General features: G+C 59.1%; 1 protein-coding gene across 4 annotated transcripts in view; it reads left to right on the top strand.

Moving 5' to 3' along the window:
• The first annotated feature begins 1,889 nt into the window (after window positions 1–1,889).
• The window catches only part of CASKIN2 (CASK interacting protein 2), a 32,692-nt gene continuing 15,573 nt past the window's right edge, over window positions 1,890–19,008 (top strand). For 3 of the 4 annotated variants that reach the window (XM_057381381.1, XM_057381382.1, XM_057381380.1), the window contains exons 1-2: window positions 1,891–2,012; window positions 4,127–4,834. In XM_057381381.1, coding sequence (XP_057237364.1) covers window positions 4,741–4,834 — 94 coding nt within the window. In that variant the 5' untranslated portion in view covers window positions 1,891–2,012; window positions 4,127–4,740. Of the gene's footprint in view, window positions 2,013–4,126; window positions 4,835–19,008 lie in introns of all 4 variants that reach the window. The other variant, XM_057381378.1, reaches the window with a different exon arrangement.

Genomic DNA, 19,008 nt, shown 5'->3' with positions numbered 1-19,008 from the left:
GCGAGGTGGACACGTCTGTAGCCACTGGCAGCTCTTTGTGCTGGGGTCACCRACCAGCTGTTCAGCCTTCAGGAGCGGATGGAGAGCTGGGATTCATGTGGGGAAACCGGGGCTGCTGCCTGCTCATTCCCACTCCAGTCCTTTGCAGGCAGGGCCATAGAGGGAAGGCATTGGGTGCAGTGTTGCGGCTCCAATATGTGGCTTAATGTTTGAAGCCTGCACTAGAAATGGTGGATTTCTAGTAAACATTTCCAGCGGCACACTCCATTCAAAAGGCTTGTGTGACACCGGAGATGAAATTTGAAATGACCCAGCTATAAGCACACGAGTGTGCCCCCACTGCGGTGTAACAGCACTTGCTGAAGGTTGCTGAGGTGAAAAAGTCCTTCCCCCCTCTGAAATGGGACACACATCCTGTACAAAGCAGGACTTGGGCTCCTCTTTAGCAAAGTGGGTTTAGTCTGTGCTCAGGGAGCTGCAAAGCTTAATTAAGATCCTTAAAAGGACAAAAGGTGCTACATAAATTCAGGGGATTATTATAAATGTCACTGCGCTTTACAAGCTCTGGAAAAACTCAGAGGAGGAATAACAAGACCTTTCACTTCACAGCCCTTCCTAGCACGGCTACTTAGAGCTTCGTGCTTCRGCACAGCAGCCATAAAATGTTGACATTTATAATTAGATGTGCATAATAATCTCTTTATTCCCGAACTGAAAAGACAGGGTGTGTCTGGAAACGCCAGCCCCTCCTTCTTGCCAAGGATCCCCCTCATCAGGATTGCTCATGAAACCATCATTTGGTGAAAATGTCTCGGGGCCTGATTTGAAGAGGTGTGGGATCTTTGCAACTCCCCCAGGGAGCTGCGGGCTGGCCATTTAGTGAATAAAACCRAAGCTTCCGTGTGTTTTTAATCTGATTAGTTGATGATAATCCAGTGGTATCATGCAACAAAAACTGTCCAGCTTTATTAGGCAATCTCTTGTTTCAAAAGAACTGTGCTCGAGGGAGCACTTGCCTCTGCTGTTCCTACTAAAGATTGGCAGAAATGGGTGATTTTTAGTGGTTTTAGTGCTTTGTGAAAGTAGGATTAATTTGGGGCTTGCACAGCTGGGGATCGGTGGATTTTGGTCCCATGGGTGCCATCAGTGGCTTTATGCAGCCCCTCTGCCAAGGGGGCTGGGGGTGGAGGGTGCCGAGGGCTGAGGGGGAGGGCTGGGGCTGGAGGTGGGGGAGGGCTGGCTCCCAGACCACCGTGTTAATCCTGGATCGATGATGGGGGACCTCCCTCCGGGGCCGGTCCTGGAGCACCGGACCAATCCCGGATCAAGCGTGCGGGATCAAGCACTAGGTCGGTCCCGTACCATGCCAGTCCCACACCCCCGGCCGGGCGCTGGATTGAGGAGGATGGAGGATTCCCAACGAAGCCCAAAACACTGGCTCGGTCCTGGATGGGGAATGGAGAACCTCCCACCGGCTCGGTCCGGACCCCGCCGGTCCCGGAGCACCGGGTCGGTCCCGGGCSGCGCTGCGCGTCCGGCCGGACCCCGTTCAAAGCGAGCCGATGCCCGGGAGCCCGGGGCAGCCCGGCGGGGGCGGAGCGGTGCCGGTGCGGCGGGATGGGCGGCCCGGCCCCTGCCCCGCTCGACGCCGCATCACGGTGAGTGACAGCAGCCCCGGCCCGGCCCCGCCGCACAACCCGCCGGGCTTTTCCAATCAGGCCGGGCCGGGGAGGGATTTCCTGCCGGGACGGGGCCGGCCCGAGCGGGACTTTGCGGAGCGCCGCGCCGCCTGCGAGCCGGGACCCGCCGCTCCGCTCCGGTACCGGCCCCGCTCCCGCCCCGCGCCGCTCGGCAAGTTGCGGCCGGGCCGGGCTGGGCTCGGCACTGCTCTGCTCGGTGCGCCGCGGTCCGGAGCGGCTCCGCACGGCTCGGGGCGGCTCCGGTCCGGTGCCGTCGGTTCGCCCCGGCGCGGTTCGGTTCGCCCCGGTGCGGCGGGCTGGGAGCGCCGCCAGGTGAGTGGGGCCGGCGGAGCAGTTCGCCCCCGGAGCCGCGGAGCGACTCGCCTCGGTGGGGGAAAAATCCCCCCGAGCCCGTCCGGAGGAAGGAGCCGCCCCGGGCGGGGGTCTCGGAGCGGGAGGAGGCGGAGGCGCGGCCGGGCCCCCCTCGCTGCCCGCCCGCAGCGGGGCTGGAGCCTCCCGGGGGAGCCGAGCTGCCCCCGCCGCCTCTCGGGACCCGGCTCGGTGCCTTCAGCGCCCTCGCATCTTTCCTCCGCCACTTACGTAAYTGGTTTGGGTTTGTTTGGGGGTTTTTCCCCCTCCTCTCCCTCTCTTTTTTTCCCCGGCGCTGCCGTTGGCTGCGGGAATGTTTGGGATACTTTGGTTCTCCAGGTGGATTCCTGGGCTGGAGGCTCAGCTCTGCTCGTGTGGGAGGGGATGTTTGCTGTTGCTTTTCCAGCTTTGTGCATTTCTCGAATTTTACCTTCGCTGCTCCTCCCTGGAGAGGCTGAGGAGCTGCAGGTCGGCATTCGGAGCTCTCGGTCCCTCCGAGCTGCCGCCGAGACCCGCGAGCTCCGGGAGCCGAGGCAGCAGCACCGGGGACGCTTTCCAAGTGAGACCGGGAGACTTTTCAAATATGAAATCGTTTCAGCGCCTCGCATTCGCTTCTTGTGAGCACTCCTGAGGAGCAGCAGCACAGAGCTGCATGCAGTGCACAGGGTTAAACGAAATAGTTCTGAGGACGGTGCAGCACGGGAGGTTTCGGGAGGGGATTTGTTTGCAGCGAGAGGTTAGTCTGAGTCAAGTGGCTGAAACTTTGTTGTAAGGTAGATAAGCTGGTGCAGGTGCCCCAGGACAAGGGGAGGTGACAGCTGAACTCGAGGGGCACCGGCCTCAGTGCTGAAGGGTTCATCAGCTGAATGAGCTGTGGGTGGGGGGAACCCCCAGCTTGGTGTGGGAGTCACACACCCCTTTGTCCCAGAAGCTAAAGCAGTACCTGAGGATCACCTTTTCATCTGCCCTGTGCTGCTGCACCCTGGGGAGTGTTGGAACACGGGGAACCCATGTGGGATGTGTKTTTATGGGCAGCTGCAGCTCCCAGCTGAGCAGTGCTATGCCAAGGGATTCTCCTTCTGGCTTTGCCCCCACCCCAACAGGACCTCTCGTTGTTGCCTTCTCTCCCCTGTGATTTCCATCCTCCAAACAGTGACCTTGATTGCTCGGAGGAAGCGACACTCKCTGTTATATAAACTGTGGAGGGCGAGTGCTCTGGGAAGGGAGACTCCACTGAGCCATGGCTGGGGGAACCAGAGCCGGTTCTGATCCATCCTGGATGGGCACAGGGGAAGTTATGGGGTGATCTGGTGATGGCCTTRCAGCTGGCACGGCGTGTGCTCCCTGCTCTCCTGCACGCACGCTGCTCCCTGGCGTCGGAGCAGCCTGCCAGATGCATGGCCCTGAACCAGGAGGGATTTTMTTGCCACACAGTTTGGGCAGCCGGGGCACAGCATGGGAGCACAGGCTGGGACATAGGAACTGCTCCTGCAGGACCCCATGCCCTCTCCAGGGTACCCTGGCTGGCCAGGATATGGCCTTGATCCCGTTCTCCTGAGCACAGTCTGAGTGCTGAATGACACCCAGCTCCTCACCGGGGCCAGAGAGAGCTCCTGGACCAGTGAAGGAATGTCTTGGGTCCCAGAGCATTGAGCTTCGYGGCAAGTTTGGAGGGTGAGGGTTTATCCTTGCACAGAAGAGCATGAGGCAGGCTGACCCACTCCAGTGGGCTTTGGCTAAACTTTCCCAGATCCATCCCTTGTGTGCTCTCACCGGGAAAGGAGAGGGGGAGACGTGGTGTGCCCCACGCCTTGTGTGCTACCGTTAGGGAGGACATGGCRAGTGTGGCCCCAGGGGGGCAGGGAAGGAGCTGTGCCCCTGTCCCGCTGCAGAGCCAGCACCCTCAGGAGGTTTCCTCCACAGGTTCTTCCCTCTCSGTTTAACATAAGTATGAGCCAAGTTCCTCCAGGACTAAATATAGTCAAAGTATTCGTTCTTCGGCACRGATACAAAAGCTGTCGCGGCGGAGCCGGGAGGTAAATGGCTTTTGGGGGCTGACTGTGCTCTTCCCTCCGCAGGTCCCGGGCTGCCGCGCCGGGGCTCAGCCGTGCGCGGGGCTCCCCAGCGTGCCGGCAGTGCCGTCACCGAGTGGAATGCCGAAACGACGGGGCTAATGAGCACCAGAGAGGGAGGATCTATAACTTCCAGATGGCAGCGAGCCCATAATCCCTTTGGGAAGAATTAGGGACTCGTCAACACAGCAGAGCCTGCTGAAAGGGAGCAAAGCGCGACACCTCTGGCTCCAGGAGTGCTGTGGGAGGCTGAGGGCATCCCGATGCTGCCAGCGCYGGACACCCTGCCCCGAGCTGCCTGGCTTTGTCTCACAGAGCCCTGGTGCTGCGGGGAGCCCATCCCCGAGCACTGAAGTGTTTTTTGTTTTAACTGATCGCATGTTCTCCAACCAAACCCCATCTGGGTCCTGCTGCTCCCGACGCAGAAAGGGACTTCTGCCCTTAGCAAAAAGACTTCTTCCTTCTGGTTTTTATGCCCTGTGGGATTGTAAAGCATCTTTCTCGCTGGATTTCATCTCTCATCAAAGTGTGTTTTGAGGAATTAGGGGCTCATTCCCATGGCTTTATAAACGTCTGGGATCTGAGGGTTTCTGCGTTGCCACCGCTCCCACCTGCCTGCGATGGGGCGCGAGCAGGAGCTGATCCAGGCCGTGAAGAACGGGGACGTACCCAGCGTGCAGAAACTGGTGGCCAAGATCAAGGCATCCAAGAGCAGTGAGTACCTGGGCACAGGGCTGTGGGTTCCCTTCCCCTGGCTGGGCACTCCTGCCCRTCCTGAGGTGTGAGTCTCAGCGCTGGCTCTGACCCCCAGCACACGAATTGTGCCACGGCCGGAGGCGGGAGCGTGAGCACAGCCCGTGCGGATGAATGACCAGGCTGTAAGCAATCCCACAGCTGAGCTGGGGTTCCCCTTGGGCTCGGGGCCAGGGGCCCTGCAGTGTGGGCCACTGAGCAGGGATGGGTGAAGGGAAGCAGCCGTGGCAGGGGGAAATGAACCGCTTTGGGGGCAACGCTGCTACAAASGGTCTTTAGCGGTTGCTGCTCACTGCCGGCCGTATTTATCTTGTGAAAAATTATCATCCCAGCCAGTCGACTGGAACCAATCGTCAAGCCTTGAATTTCAGTCTGGTAATGTTTAACCCTTCAGCAGGGCTGTTTTCTTGCATGTGCTCTCAGAAAGGTCAGCAGCAAGCACAGCTCGCAGCAAACAGAGGGCTCAGGGGGGTACCCAAGGGCASCAGGATCCTACAGATGCTGCACGGCATCTGGAGGAGATGGGGAGGGTGGAAAGATGGAGGGAGGAGATTGTGGTCASTGCCACAGAGCCCTTCTATAGAGCTGAGCTCCTGGTCATTTCTCCTGAYATACCAGAAGGAAACTGGGAAAAGTAAATAAAAGGGCTCTTGGTGCTGGTTGTGGCTGGGGGAAGGTGCACSCTGGCTGCCCAGGCTGTGGGAGTGTGAATCCCCCTCATCGTGGGGGGTCTCGTGGGTGTGTGTGGGAAAGCTGAAGGGGAATAAGCTGTCCTGAGAAGGGAGTGGGGAAACTCAGACGGGAGAAGCTTTAAGGCTTCTTAGGAGCAGCTCAGAGCGGAGAGGCTGGCGCGGAGAAACCCGAGTTAGGCTGAGGATTATAAACATGATGAGGGGATCAGCTCCCCTGGGTCATCCGCTGGAAAGCTTTGACTGGGGCCAGAACTTTGCAAATCCCAACTGCTGGGCTTTCAGAAGGGCTGAGAGTCACCTCCTCCCCRGGACAGGGGTGCCTGGTGCCCCTTCCCCGGGTGAAGGGACTGGGTGTCATTGCCTCTGTTTGCTGCTCAGGGACTGTGTTGTGCAGGGTCCCGGAGATGAACRCGAGCAGTGTGCCCCTGTGGGTGGGTTGAAGGACACCCCCAAGGCAATAAATAACGTCAGGACATGAGCTCTGCTGGCTGACACAGCCCTGTCTGAGCTGGTGTCTCACAGCTGGGCAGTGTGGGCAGGCTGGGATGCCCGTGGCTCTGCTCCTCCTGCACACCCAGAGGGCTGAAGTCACACTTGTTTTCTCCCGTACCCTCCAGTAACTCTCTCCCAGTTCAATCCCGTCTGTTTTCTTTCTGGAGTCTTCCCCTCCCTGCAGCCGTGGGGCACCCACGTGAACATGTGTGTTTAACTCCCCCGCTGCAGCGGCGTCAGCAGCTCCCTCGGCTTATTTTCATTTTATTCCTTTACAAGGAGGGGGCAAAACCCCCTGACCCCTGCAAGGCCACTGCTGCAAGCCCTCAGTGGGGCTCCCGTGCTCGATCTGCTGGGGGATCTTGCCTGCTCCTGGAGGCTCAACCCTGGCACGGAGGTCATCACCATTCCCCATCCCTCATGGTTCCCTCTCCCTCCTCTCACCGATGCCATGTGAGCCGAGCACTTGCTGCTCATTAAAGCGCCTTTTCCATATGACAGGCTGAGATGCTGATTTTTTTTTTATTATTATTTTTTATTATATATTTTTTTTAAAAAAATCCCTCTAAGAGTCCTTCTGCTGTCTCAGTGGATTGGGAGCTCGATCGCTGTGATCAGCCCTCTGGGGCTTCCTGTGCCTAAAAAAGTCACCGCACGTAAGCAAAATCYGAGCGCCAGTCCCGGCAGCGGGAACTTCAGGGACACGTTGTTTAATATTCTCCGTGCGCAGCCTCCTCCCCGCGCAAGCGCCGCCGCACAAGTGGGTCACAGCACCTCTCATTCCGAGGTGGCGGGGTGGGCACGGACAAGATTTTTGGGGGCAGGAAGCAGGAGGGAAAGGGCAGGTGAGGGCGGTTGTCCCGCCTGCGGGAAGGGGATGATGGCACGATGCTGTGGTCCTGACGCCGTGGTCCCTTGTGCAGCCACGGATGGGGGTTCTGGTCTGGGAGAGCCAGGCTGCTCTTGCCGGGCCAGCCGTGCTTTGCTGAGGTTCCCTGGCAATGGAAACATCCCGCTTTTTATTTTCCTTCTCCCTCTCCCCTCCCCTCTGCGTCGGGAGTGCTGCAGAGTTTAATTGAAATTGTTAAACGACCCGTCACGGCTTTGGCCTCTCTCCCCTGCGATCAATCACGTCCCTGGGCTGCTGCCCTCGCCAACAATGCACCAGTTGGTCCAGCCAGGGCCAGCACCGAGGGGCTGGGGCTCCCAGGGGAGGTGAGGGGCAGAGCCCCTCTGGCCAGGGATCTCATCCTGGGGAGGGGTGAGGGCTCCTGGAGCCGGACAGTGCCTGGCAAAGTTTGGGTGTCCCCATCCCTGGATGCAGGACTAAGGGGCAGGGGATGGGGGGATGCCAGGGTGATGCTGGAAGAGGGGGYGTGATGCCCCTGTGATAGCCAGGGGCTGGAGGAGCCCTGGAAGGCGATGGGAGCTGGACTCACTGTTTGCCTTCCTTGAGGGAGTGGTGAAGGTTTTTGTTTAAAAGTGTGCGAAGTGCAAAGAAAGGGCAGCAGCTGAGCAAACTGGTGTGAARCTCTCAAGGACAGGGAGCGAAGCCCTGCTGGGGTCCAGCTGCTGCCGTGAAGAGGTTTGGTCAGCCACTTTCCCCATTTCACCAGTGACTTGCCTCATTTCACCAGTGATTTGCCCCATTTCACCAGCTACACTGGTGCTTTTCAGACCTTAGATATATTAAGCACTGGGATGGGCTCCTGGGACACAGCAGTGTCTGGGCCATGACCTAGCAAGTTGTTAAATGCTAGCGAAGCTTGCAGAGGGGTCTTGGCTTTATCTCCATGCCTGTGTTGAATCTCTCACCACTGTGTCCTGGCAGCACAAAGCACATTAAGGTTTTCCCAAGAGCTGTGCCAGCCCTYGGGTGCTGCTGCCACCGTCCAGCCTGGCAGGAGAGGGACGATGCTGTTCCGCATGCTGTGAGGCTGCAGCAGGCAGATGTGGGATAATTCACTCTCTCTCTCCCCCTTGAATTTCCTCCTAATCCCTAGTAGCTGTATCAGCTTAAGCCTCAAAGCGTGAGGTTTAATGTCTCTCCTGTGATTTGTTAGCCTTTGCCACCGGCCCTCTGTGTTCCTGTCCTCTGCAGAAACACCCGTCCTCCTTTCATGTCCTGCAGGGATTTCTGCTTCCCCCAGCAGAAGCAGCTCCACAGTTGTTAGGGGGAGAAGTTACTCCTTTTTACAGTTTGGGGGTTATTTTGTTATGATGTTGGATGTACCTTGGTGCCAAGAAGTAAGCCCAGCGTGCCATCCCCCCTTAGCAAGGAAGATCAACCTCCTCTCCACTGCTGCTACCGAGGGAAGTTTGTTCCAAACCCATGGGTGCCCCAAATTCCAGGTGCTGTTCATGGTCTGGCTGCAGGGCACAGTCAAGACTGGCCTTGGGCAGGATCCTTATCGTGTCAGGCTCTGTTACACGCAATGGCTTTCCCTGCTGGCAGTGGTGCAGGGGTGCCTGGGCACCTTTCCYACTCCACTCCTGCCCCAGGCAGTGCAGGCAGCTGGACCCGGCTCTGCCACTGAGCAAAGTGTGGCCCTGGCCACGTCCCTTGAAGCCCAAGTTTTGAGGACGAGCTCCCCAGGCGTCCTTGGCTGTGTCCTCCCCTCCTCTCCCCGCACGCTGTAGGTCTGACGGGCTGGACCGGCTCCGCAGCCGTGCTCCAGCTTGGGAAGGCTGTGGGCACGCCTGCGGAGAGACGCCGAGAAACTCTGCCGAAACGGGCAAAACTCCCTCTTCCTCCGGGACTGAGCCAGGAGCCGGGCGAGGTGCCGGGCTGGCGGCGGCCCCGTGCTGGGGACCCCAGCACCCCACAGCGTGCCCAGACCTGCTCTGAACCAGCCCGYGGTGGGTGGGTGGTGGGAGCGGGAGAAAAGAGGCTTCAAAGGCTCCGGAGAGTGCGGCAGCCACGGGGCTGGATGGTGGTGGGGCTGCAGCTCCACGGCAAGGAGGGGTCCATCCTTCCTTCCTCCTCCTGTGGCCTCACTGGGACAGTCTCCTCTGGTAGCCTGGTGTTTGCTGGGTGGGTTTTCCCATCCACATCCTGGTTTTCCCACTTCTCGGGGCAGCGGAAGGAGTGAAGGGACGGTTGGTTTTCAGAGCTGGGCTCTAGTGGGTGTTGTGTTTGGAAAGGGGCCCGGCTGCCACCGGAGTGCCCGGAGCCAGGGAAAGCGTCGCTGTGCCGAGTGYGGGAGATAAGGCACGAGCAAACAGCGTCACACGGGGAGATGGAGGAGCCAGCACTGAGCACTGCTGGGCCCAGCCCCTGCYCCTCTGCACCCCATCTCCCTGTGTTCACAGGCCCACATCTCTCCCTGTCCCATGTCTGTGTTTCTGTCCCCACCCTTTGGACACCCACTGGCAGGGCAGCCTGTGGTCACTGCTGTCAGCCTGGTCTGCAGCTGCCTTTTTCTTGTCTCTGTAAAAGAGTGGAGGGAAAAAACAGGTTAATTCTGGGGGAGGGGGTGAATGTGGGGGCTGTTGAGCCTGCCCCATCCTCCTTTGGGGATGGTCAGACAGTGCTGGCCTATCCCAGGGAATGTGGAAGTCCCTCAGGGCCATGGATGRAGCCAGGCTGGCAGCCATCCCCAGTGTCACAGGCAGGAGCCTGAGGTTTGGGGCAGGAGGGGAATTTCCATCCCTTGGGCATTTCCTGGTGACTCAGCCTAGACCAGGGGGCTCAGCTGCCCCTTCCCAAAGGCTGCAGAGCCTGTTTTGGCTTCATGACCCAGAAACACAGGACAGCTCAGATGACGACAGCTTGAAGGCAGACAGGGAGGGCAGCCCCGAGCCCTGGGACACCGCGTGCCCGGTTGCCAGCAGCTCACGGGCGGTGTAACCGGGACGGTGCTCCCCAGGGCTGGAGAGGAGGGGATGTGACAAGGACACAGCCAGCACAGGCATCCCATCCTCTGCCTTGGCTGGTTCCAGGAGGGAACTAGTGGACCTCGACAAAGACCAGCATCATTCCTGCCACCTCTCTGCCATGATCCCAGTGCTGCAAGGGGGTTTTCCTGGGAAAGTGAGAAGTGAATTGCAGGATCCCAGTGGTGATGGACCACGTGTAAGATGGTTTCCTGCTGGAAATGGATGCTTCCACCAGCATCGCTCCGGCAAGAGTTAAAAGCGGGGTTGGATGCCKTGCGTGTGTGTGTGCATGCACGCGCCCTGCTTTGTTTTTAAAAGCGCCTCGGCTGTCCTGGATCACTGCCAGACCCGGGGCCCGCCGCTGGCAAAAACTCCGGCAAAGGAGTATGAAAGGGGCAAGAAACTAAATAACAATAAACCACCTTTTTTTTTCTGGCTGCTCTAACAAGCAAGAGGGTGGGGAGGAGCCGCGAGCATTCCGACTCCCCCTAAATCCCACCCTGGCTTCCCTAAAAAATCGCGCCCAAGATGGAGAGGGAGGGATCTGTTTGAACCTCGGGGCTRTAATATCACCCAAGCCTCGCCGAAGTGTCCTGGTGACTCACAGACCTGTCTGGAGATGCCCAAACTGCTTGGAAATGGCTCTGTCAGGATGATCTCTCCCCTCCCAGGGAAGGGCTGGATACTCRTGCCCATCCCTCGCTCCTGCGGGTCACTGCCCGGGGTGGGCGCGCAGGCACCCAGAGCTTTTGCAGCGCCAGGGAGCGAGGCCGGAGCTGCAGGCGAGCAGGGCGGCGATGGCACGATAAGGGAGCAGGGAGAACCTGTGCCAGGCAGGGCAGGCATGCGGCTCCTGCAGCATCCCAGGCCTGGTGCAACACGTCCGGCTGCGCTTCCTCCGAGCGCTGCCAGCGCCGCTTCCCGCGGGCCCCAGCCTAGGCTGGGCACAGAGCGCACGGCCCCCGGTGCCACCACCGTGCCCGACCCCTGCCCGGYCTCCCCCGGTGCCACCGGCTCTGCCCCGGCCGTGCCAGGTGGGCGGCTGTGCCGGGAGCGGTGAAAACTCCTGGRGTTTCGTAACTGGTTGTGCAAGGCCCTGTCTGCGTGGAAGGGAGTTGGCGAGCACGGCACGGGCGTCGGGCGCCTGTCACCGAGGTGTCCCCAGCAGCCAGGCTGGCTCAGGCTCTGCTCGGGTTCTGCAGGTGCCTCTTGCCCCCCTGAGCAGCGATCCCAGGGGCTGCCAGCTTCTCTCTCCCCTCAAGCAGTCCCATGGGAGGCAGGGCCTTGTTTCTTTGCCAGGGTAAACTGCAGGGGGGTTTCCAGCTGGAGGTGAACTGGGTGCAAACAGCGGTATGGAAACGAGGGATTGGAACTTCACGGGTCTTCCCCTTCCATGGGTGTCCTGTCTCTCTGGGCAGGACCCCARCTCACAGCCTGTGTGGCCCCTCAAGGACCGGAGGTGTGTCCTTACCATGGCAAGGCCACGTGAGAACCGCTTGCCTCGGTGGCCTCCAAAAGGGGCCAGAGTCCTCCCTGGTGGCTAATCATTGCCTACATGGGGGACATGGGGACRTGGGGAGTCTGGCCAGCAGCATGGGGTCCAGCACAGCCATGGGCTGCTTTGGGCTGCAAAGCCCAGGCTGTTCTGGTTTGTCTGGAGCAGCTCTGGTTTGGTTTTGCGGGGCTGACACAGGTGAGAAGGGCTTCATGAGCCCTCCTGGCTTCCCTGAACCAGCCCCTGCTAATCCTGCTGGCTTCAAAAGAARGGAGATGCTCCTCCTCATAGAAAGGGAGGCTCCTGCACAGACTGAGGTGCTGCCTCTGACCATGCTCTGTGTCTCCAAACCTCAATAGCTACTTAGGCATTGGGAGAGCCTCAGCTTCCTCCTCAGCAGTGTTGAGGTGCAGGCAACTCCCTGTCTTGGAGCCTCTGTCCCACTGGTTATATTTAGCAGCACATGGACTYCCTGGAGCTGCTTCTCTGTTCCTCCCACCCCAAACGTGGTGTGGATGTGCAGGTGTCCAGCTCTGAGCCCCCAAAGTCATGGCTCCGCTCTGTCCCACTGCAGCCTGCTGCAAATGCCTGTGGTTTTGTGGGACCGAATTCACACCAGGTGAATGGTCCTGGATGAACATCTCCCCCCAGAAGCAGCTCGGGGCAGCTAGGACAACCCAGACCCTGGGACTGGCATGTGGCCATCAGCCCCCTGAGCCCCCATGTGCTGCTGGCCATATGCTTGCAGTTACAGTACCTYGTTTTCCATGAAGGGACCTGCAGCTTCCAGGGCTGGTTGGCTCTCCCAGTGCTTTCCCAGGATTACCACAGCTCAGAAAGCCCTTTCCTGCCAGGCCTGGGGATGGAGCAACCTGCCTTGATCTCCTGGCCAGGTGGGGAGCACAGGATGCCACGGGAGGGGTGACACAGAGCAAGAAGTGGTGCCTTTTCCTATGAAAAGGAACTGATGGAGGCTGGAGGGTCCATTTTTCCCTGTGCTCKCCCCACTTTCTCCCCACAGCCGTCCGGGATGCTGCGGGGCAGCAGGTGGGGGTTTCATACTCGCTCCCACGTCCTGCCTGCGCCGCCAAGTCGGGCTTGCCGGGGCCGTTCCCGACACGCACCCGCCGCGCTGGGAAGGCGTAAACAGATCGAGTTCCCGGCAGGGGTCCAGGGAGCGGGCAGGCCTTGGCTTGTGTCCCACCACCGCTCCGACGGGACGGGGTGTGGGGTGCGCCCAGGCGCGGCTGGGATGGAGGGGGCTGACCTGGCACAGGGGTCCCCGCAGGCAGCGGGGTCACTGCGGGGAGATGGGCATGACCTTGGTTTGACAAGGAGCCAGGGATGTTGCCTCTGCCTCAGTTTACCTCTGTTGCTGAGGYGGGCCTGTTCTTTGGGGGGTGGGAGGGGTCGATGTGCTGTCCCCAAATTCCTTCCCCATCCCTGCATGGGAAACTGCTGASCAGAGCTCAGTCCTGATGGGCTGGGGGTCCTCAGATCCAGCTGCCCCTTTTCTATTGGAATTGTAGTGTGATGCCTTTGACCTTGCTGTAAATCAGACCTTGTCCCTCCCAAGGTATGTGGGGGATGGGGCTGCTCCGTGTCCTTTGTCCCCAGCTGGTCCCCAAGCAGCTGCTGCCCGGCTCTGGCGTCTGGGCTGGCAGTGGGAGGAACTCGCTGCCCTCCCTGCTGGCCCCGGAGCAGCTGGGACAAGGGGAGGGGGTCAGGAACGCAGTGCCCAGAATAACTCAGCAGTCACAGGGATGGCAAGGTGGGTGTGGGGTCCTGGGGCGGGTTTCTGCTTCCAGGATGGGGAAGGGGTGATGTCTCTCCCAGGACACAGACTGTCACAGGCTGCTGAGTGATTGCTGCTTCCATGTGGGGAGATGCAGGGTGGTGCAGGACATCCTGGTCACGGAGCTGTCATGTCCCTCTCCTGTCCCCTGCGCATGGAATCCCACTGTAGGCTGGGATCCCAGGCAAATCCTTCATTGCCACAGCTGCATGAAAATATCCCAAACCAATTAAGGCACTGGGCAGGCACTCAGCAGGATTTTAGCGATAGCTTCTCCACTTTATGGCATTATCCAGCCAGCCTGAACCCAGGGGGCAGTTGGAGGGTTTGATCCACCTGGGAAAGAGCCCTCACTGTGGGCATGGATAACACAGTGATGCTTTCCCTGCCTTGGGAGGGAAAGGAGAGAGTGGCTGCTTGTCCCAGGCTGGAGAGGGCTTGGCTGCAGATGGATCCATCCCTCTCTCATTCCCACTTGCAGCAGATGGASCAGCCAGTCAGTTCCTGTGTGTTTTGGTAGGTSACTTTTGCACAGAAAATGGGAACARCAAGGTTGTTGAGCCCTCAGYGCCCTCACCATCATTGGGGAAGGGATTTGGACTGGGATCCTTCCAGTCCTTCATGACTTGGGAGCTGAGCAGCCACTGGTGGGTGAGGACTTTATGCTCTTTTCCCAATGCAGATGCCAAAAATGGCTTCAGCAGCACAGAATCTGCAGRAGCAGTCACCCATCCAGCATCCCTTGGGACTGGCAGGAGCCAGAGGCCACATTTTSCTCTGTCCCGGAGGGAAGAAAACATTTTGCTGAAGCTGCTGAGATCCAGGCTGCAGTTGAGAGGGAGCAGAAAGCCCAGGCATCACTTGCTAGAGGGTGACTTTAGGAAGCAAAGCCTCTTGTTTCAGTTTGCCAATAGAGAATATAGTCAGCAGCCCCCAAAAGTGGAAACCCTTGGTTCTTAGGGAGGAAAACCCAATCCCCAGGCAGCAGCTGCCACATCCCCGCTGTGACCGTCCCGGGGGACCCCGTCGGCACGTCCCCRAGCAGGGCTGGCGGGGTCAGAGTTGAGGAAAGGCATCCGCGAGGTATTTTTAACCGTGTGACTCCAAACTCCGGCCGCCAGCAGCCGTCTGAGGTTAGTCCCGGGCTGCCGATGGCCCGTGGGCTGCTGGGGGCGGGGGGGCATTTTGGGTAGGATTCAGTTCCCAGCGTGTCGCGGTCTCGGGAAGGAGTGGCAGCACTTGAACCATCGACCTTCTGGGTGACCTCGAGCGAGCAGCTTCACCTCCCGCTGCCTCCCCTCCCATCCTGTGTGTGCCTTGCCCAGATTAGCGCAGCCAGGGTGGGGACAGCCGCTCCGTCCGCCCCGGCAGCGCCTGCTCCAGGTGCACGGCAGCTTCCCTGGGGCCAGAGGAGGAGGAGGATGTCACAGGATTTCCAGCCTCCGCATCGCTGTGTGCTTTGAGTACTGGCTCCACCGGCTGGAGCAGCTTCTGGGTGCCAAGCTGCCGTGTGCGGGCACGGGGCTGGCACTGATGGGGACACGGTGCCCACGGGCTGTGGCAGCCTGGTCCTCCAGCCTCAGCCTTGCCCTGCTTCTCCTGGGTGCTGCATGCTTGCTGCAACCTCCAAGCTACAATGTAGGGGCTGGATCCTCGTTTGGCTCCCTTGAGCCCACGGGGTTTTGCTGGATACTGTTGGCTGCTCTAATTTTTATCTGGGGCTCATTGTTAGAACCATGAAATAAATAGGTACGTGCTGCTCTGGAGCGTCAAACCCCTCCAGGTGTAGGTGGGTTGCTGCGTCCCTGCCCGCCCTCCCTAATTAACTGTTGCTCAGCTAATCCAGACTTACTGACCTGCCCTAATCTTGCCATGCAAGGCCAGCCCTTCAATGCTGGCTCTTGTCGCTCACCTCTCATGTCCGCTGTGAGCCTCCCTCATGTTCACAGCCCTGAGCTGAAGGTGGTACCCAGGAAGCCGCTGAATACGGGTGGGAGATGGTACCCTGGGCAGCAGCATCCCCCCTGGGCAGGGCTGCCGAGGTTGTTTTCCTGACCAGCAGCTCCCTCTGTGCCYGYRCTCACACTGCTCCTCTCAYYGTCCCCCCACATCCTGCTTCCCCTCTTTCTTCCTCCCATTGACCTGCTGCCGGTTGGATTATTTCTCCCCAGATGCTGTAATCTGCATTTTTCCCAGGTTGAATCTGCCTGGGTTTGTTCTCCTAATCTCTCTAAGTCCCTTTTGTGTTATTTCTGCCCTTGTCAATCTGTAGCACATCCACCACAGATTATTTTAATGCACTATTTGCTSGGTATGGCATTAATGACAACACTGAGAGTGGCTATAAGTGCAGCCCTTTTGCCTGGGTGTCTGGGATAGCTCTTCCTTGGCTTCCAGGGAATCATTTGGATGTGAGCTAAGGTGCATTGCTAATGCTGGAGCTGATGCTCTGCTGGTCACTGTGTCCCACAGCCCAGGGGTGGCCTTGGCCCAACAGAGTGCCCGGTGCAGGTTCAGGCAGTGCTCGCACTTGGCCGCTGGCCCCCGCYGCTATCGGCCCATCTCTTCCCGCTCGGGAGGCGTCCTGTCCTTTCGGAAGGATGGGGGAAATGGAAAAGGCTCCACCTCTTCCCTGGGCAAATACAGCTCCTCTGAGTTCATATCCTGGAGAGCGGAATAGCCAGGTCCCAGCAGGGACGGTGACTTCACCTCCCGGTAACGCGTTTCCCCGGCCAGCTGGGAAAGGAGCCCTTGTATCTCCRAAGGAGCTGCCTGGCTTCCCCCACCCGAAGCCTTTTGCAGCTGTTTCCATCCTGGATGGGGCTGGGGGATGTGATTTTGGCTCTGTGAGGAAGGGGTGTTACCGCTCCTCCCAGCCAGGGGAGCTGCATCACTTTTGGAGTAGGCAGCCACTGCAAACCCACAGATTATTGTGGAGAATGGGAGCAAGCACCATTCATCCCACCCCACCTGAAATCCTTCTGGGGGCCTGAAACTCAGAGCAGGAGCACGTTTGGCTTTTGCAAGGAGTGAATTCAGCCCCAAAAGACTCCTGGGATGCTCTTTTCCCTGCTTGGCATTTGTTTCCTCTGTCCCCTGTGGCCATCAAGCCTTGGGGTCGGGAGCAGAGAGCTGCACCTTCTTTCCAGCTGCGTGGATGGAGACGGAGCTTCCGATTCTGCTTTTCCTTTCATTGTTCTGGGAGCCTTTGCTTTGAACAAACTGCCTGTTTTTTCCTGCTTTGCTTGTGAGGGGAAGCAGCAGAGGAGAATTGGGGGTTTGGATGGGGGTCCTGGACTGGCTGGGCTGGGGGTGAATGATCAATGTCTGTGCTGTGGGGGGAGGCTGCCCAATGTCTCACCTTTTGCCAGGCTCTGGAAAAAAACCTTAAATGTTTGATTTCCCCTGGGAAAAAGACTCCCAGTCTTTTCCAAGGAAGGAAAAGGACTTCATGGTGTTGTTGCCCTATCCCTCTTTGCTTGTGGTGGATCTCCAGCCCAGCCCAGGGTGGAAGGCAGATCCTTGAACMTCTCAAACTCCTCTGCCTTTGCCATCACCTGTCTTACCTGTCATCCACCATTGTATCTGAACATTCTGCAGGACAGGATTGCTTAAAGAACATGAGGAAGGAGGCCAAGCTGCCAGAGGAGACTCAGACATGCCATCAGCAGAGACAAGTTGGTGACAGGGACAGCTTGGGCTCTGCCCAAGATTTGGGTCTCCARCCAGGGGTAAATGGTGACTTGAATTGAGGTTAGAAACAAGCATTAGGTGCAGGGATACTCAGAGCACAGGGGTGCTTTGTCCAGCCCCCAGGATGCTGTGAGGGGCTGCCCAGAGCTCAGCTCCTGGAAGGTTATTGCACCTGMTGGGGTAATTCCAGGCTGCTGGAACCAAGCAGCCATTGTGCAGTGTCAGAGCAGGCAGGACCTTGGCCTGGTCCGGGGTTTGCGAGGTTTCTCAAGGGATGAAAACACCAATTATTCTTGTGGTGTAGGGACAATAAGGGGTTTCCTGCCATGTCGCGCTCTCCCATCGCTGCCACTTGCCCTGTGTTGATGGGAATCTCCCTCCTCAATTGCAACCTACCCATCCCTGCCAGTTAACCCAGTGGCTTTGCCCCAGCTGGACCCACCCCACAGTGCCTGGCTTGGCAGAGGACCTGTTTGTCAGCGTTGGTGGGGAGCCCATCCTCAATGATGCAGTGGAGCCTCAGACCCAGCATGGGCCATTTGTGGGCAGGAAGGCACCCATGGCGTTTGGACACCCGTGGCGTTTGGACACCTGTGGCATTTGGGCACAGGGATGGGTGCTTAGCCAGGTATCCCAGGCAGCAGCACCTTGGCAGCCAGATTCACCCAGCACAACCACGGGGGAATTAGGGGAGCCCCTGCCTGGGGAGCTGGGCACAGCACTGGGCTCAGCGTTTGAGGTGCAGCTGGTGGCTGCAGCAGAGAGCCAGGATCAGGAGCCTTTGGCTCTCACCCAGCCCCTGTTCTGAGCTCGCTGGGCAGCTTTGGTTGAGTTTCTTAACATCTTTGTGGCTGAGCTCCTTCCCTATCAAGGTGGGTGAATCTCTTCTGAGCCTCTTGGGAAACTGCTTCTGAAGCAGCTGGTCTGCCAGGAGGCTGCGCCGGGAGGAGCCGGGTGTGGGTGGCCACAGCGGACGTGCCTGTGGACAGAGAGGCGACAGGGAAGGGTGATTCCTGCGGAAAAGGGATGGACATCACCTCTTTGGGTCTTGATTTTGGCCAAGACAGTGAGTCTGTTCTGAGCCCCGGCACGAACCCACCACCTGCTGMGGCAGGGCCACCTGGGGCCATGACAGGGCAGGTTGGGTGAAGCTGCCACCTCCTGCCACCTCGGCCTCCAGCTCCAGAGGCTGCCACCACCATCGGAGACGGAGACGGCTGGTGCTCTGCAGGACAGCAGCTGATTAGCTCCTCCAGCTGGTTTCTTGGCTTAGTGATGACAGTCCCCAGGTGGATTTCGTTTTCCCAGGAGGGTATGTGCATGTATTTGGTGTGTCCAAAGCACAGGGTCCCTCTCACACTGCCCAGGGAAGCAGGATGGTGTTCCTCCAGTGTCCTCTCAAGGAATTCCTGCATGCAGGGTACTTGTAGCAGGCAGTGAGGGGTGCTCTGGACGATATGTTCAGGGATGCTCACAGTAAAGGGACACTCAGGGTGGATTTTAAGAGGCAGCACAGGGATGCTTATGGCACGGGGGTGCCTGCTTACTCGCAGCCAGAGGATGTGGTTTCCCGGGACAAGGGGAAGGGATGGGAGTCTGTAGCACAGGACCAGGGTGTTTTTSCAAGCGTCTCTGGCAAGGAGGTGGATCTCCAGTTAAGATCTGTGTGTCCTGCACAGCAACAAAGCCGTGCAATGGTGGAGCTCTGGACAAAACCAGCGGGGTGTCACAGGRAAAGAACTGTGTTCTGGAGCCTGACTGCCGTGAGAGAGCCAGGGCAGGAGCCTCCGAAGGGCAGGACTCCACGGGATATTTGGGCATTTCCTTCCGCAGCCAAACCCCGGGCGAGCACGTGTTGCTGCTTCCCAAGCAGCGCTTGGGACGGACCGTGTCGGTGTCCAAGGCTTCGGGGCGAAGCTCACGGGTGTCCCGCAGGAACGCGTTCCCCGTTGGAGCGCCGGGGCTGACTCAGGGTGCCCGGTGTGCTGGCACGGGGGTGCCGGCCCGGGTGAGGGCACGCCCGGCTCCACRCAGCCGGCACAGGCGGCGCCAGGCGAGTGCCGCGGGGGGTGAATTCGGCTCCGTGCCG

Source organism: Malurus melanocephalus, unplaced genomic scaffold (genome assembly GCF_030028575.1).
Source record: "Malurus melanocephalus ecotype Western Australia unplaced genomic scaffold, MMel_1.1 scaffold_509, whole genome shotgun sequence".
In the NCBI taxonomy this organism is placed as follows: Eukaryota; Metazoa; Chordata; class Aves; order Passeriformes; family Maluridae; genus Malurus; species Malurus melanocephalus.
This window is presented reverse-complemented; position numbering and strand designations above follow the sequence as displayed.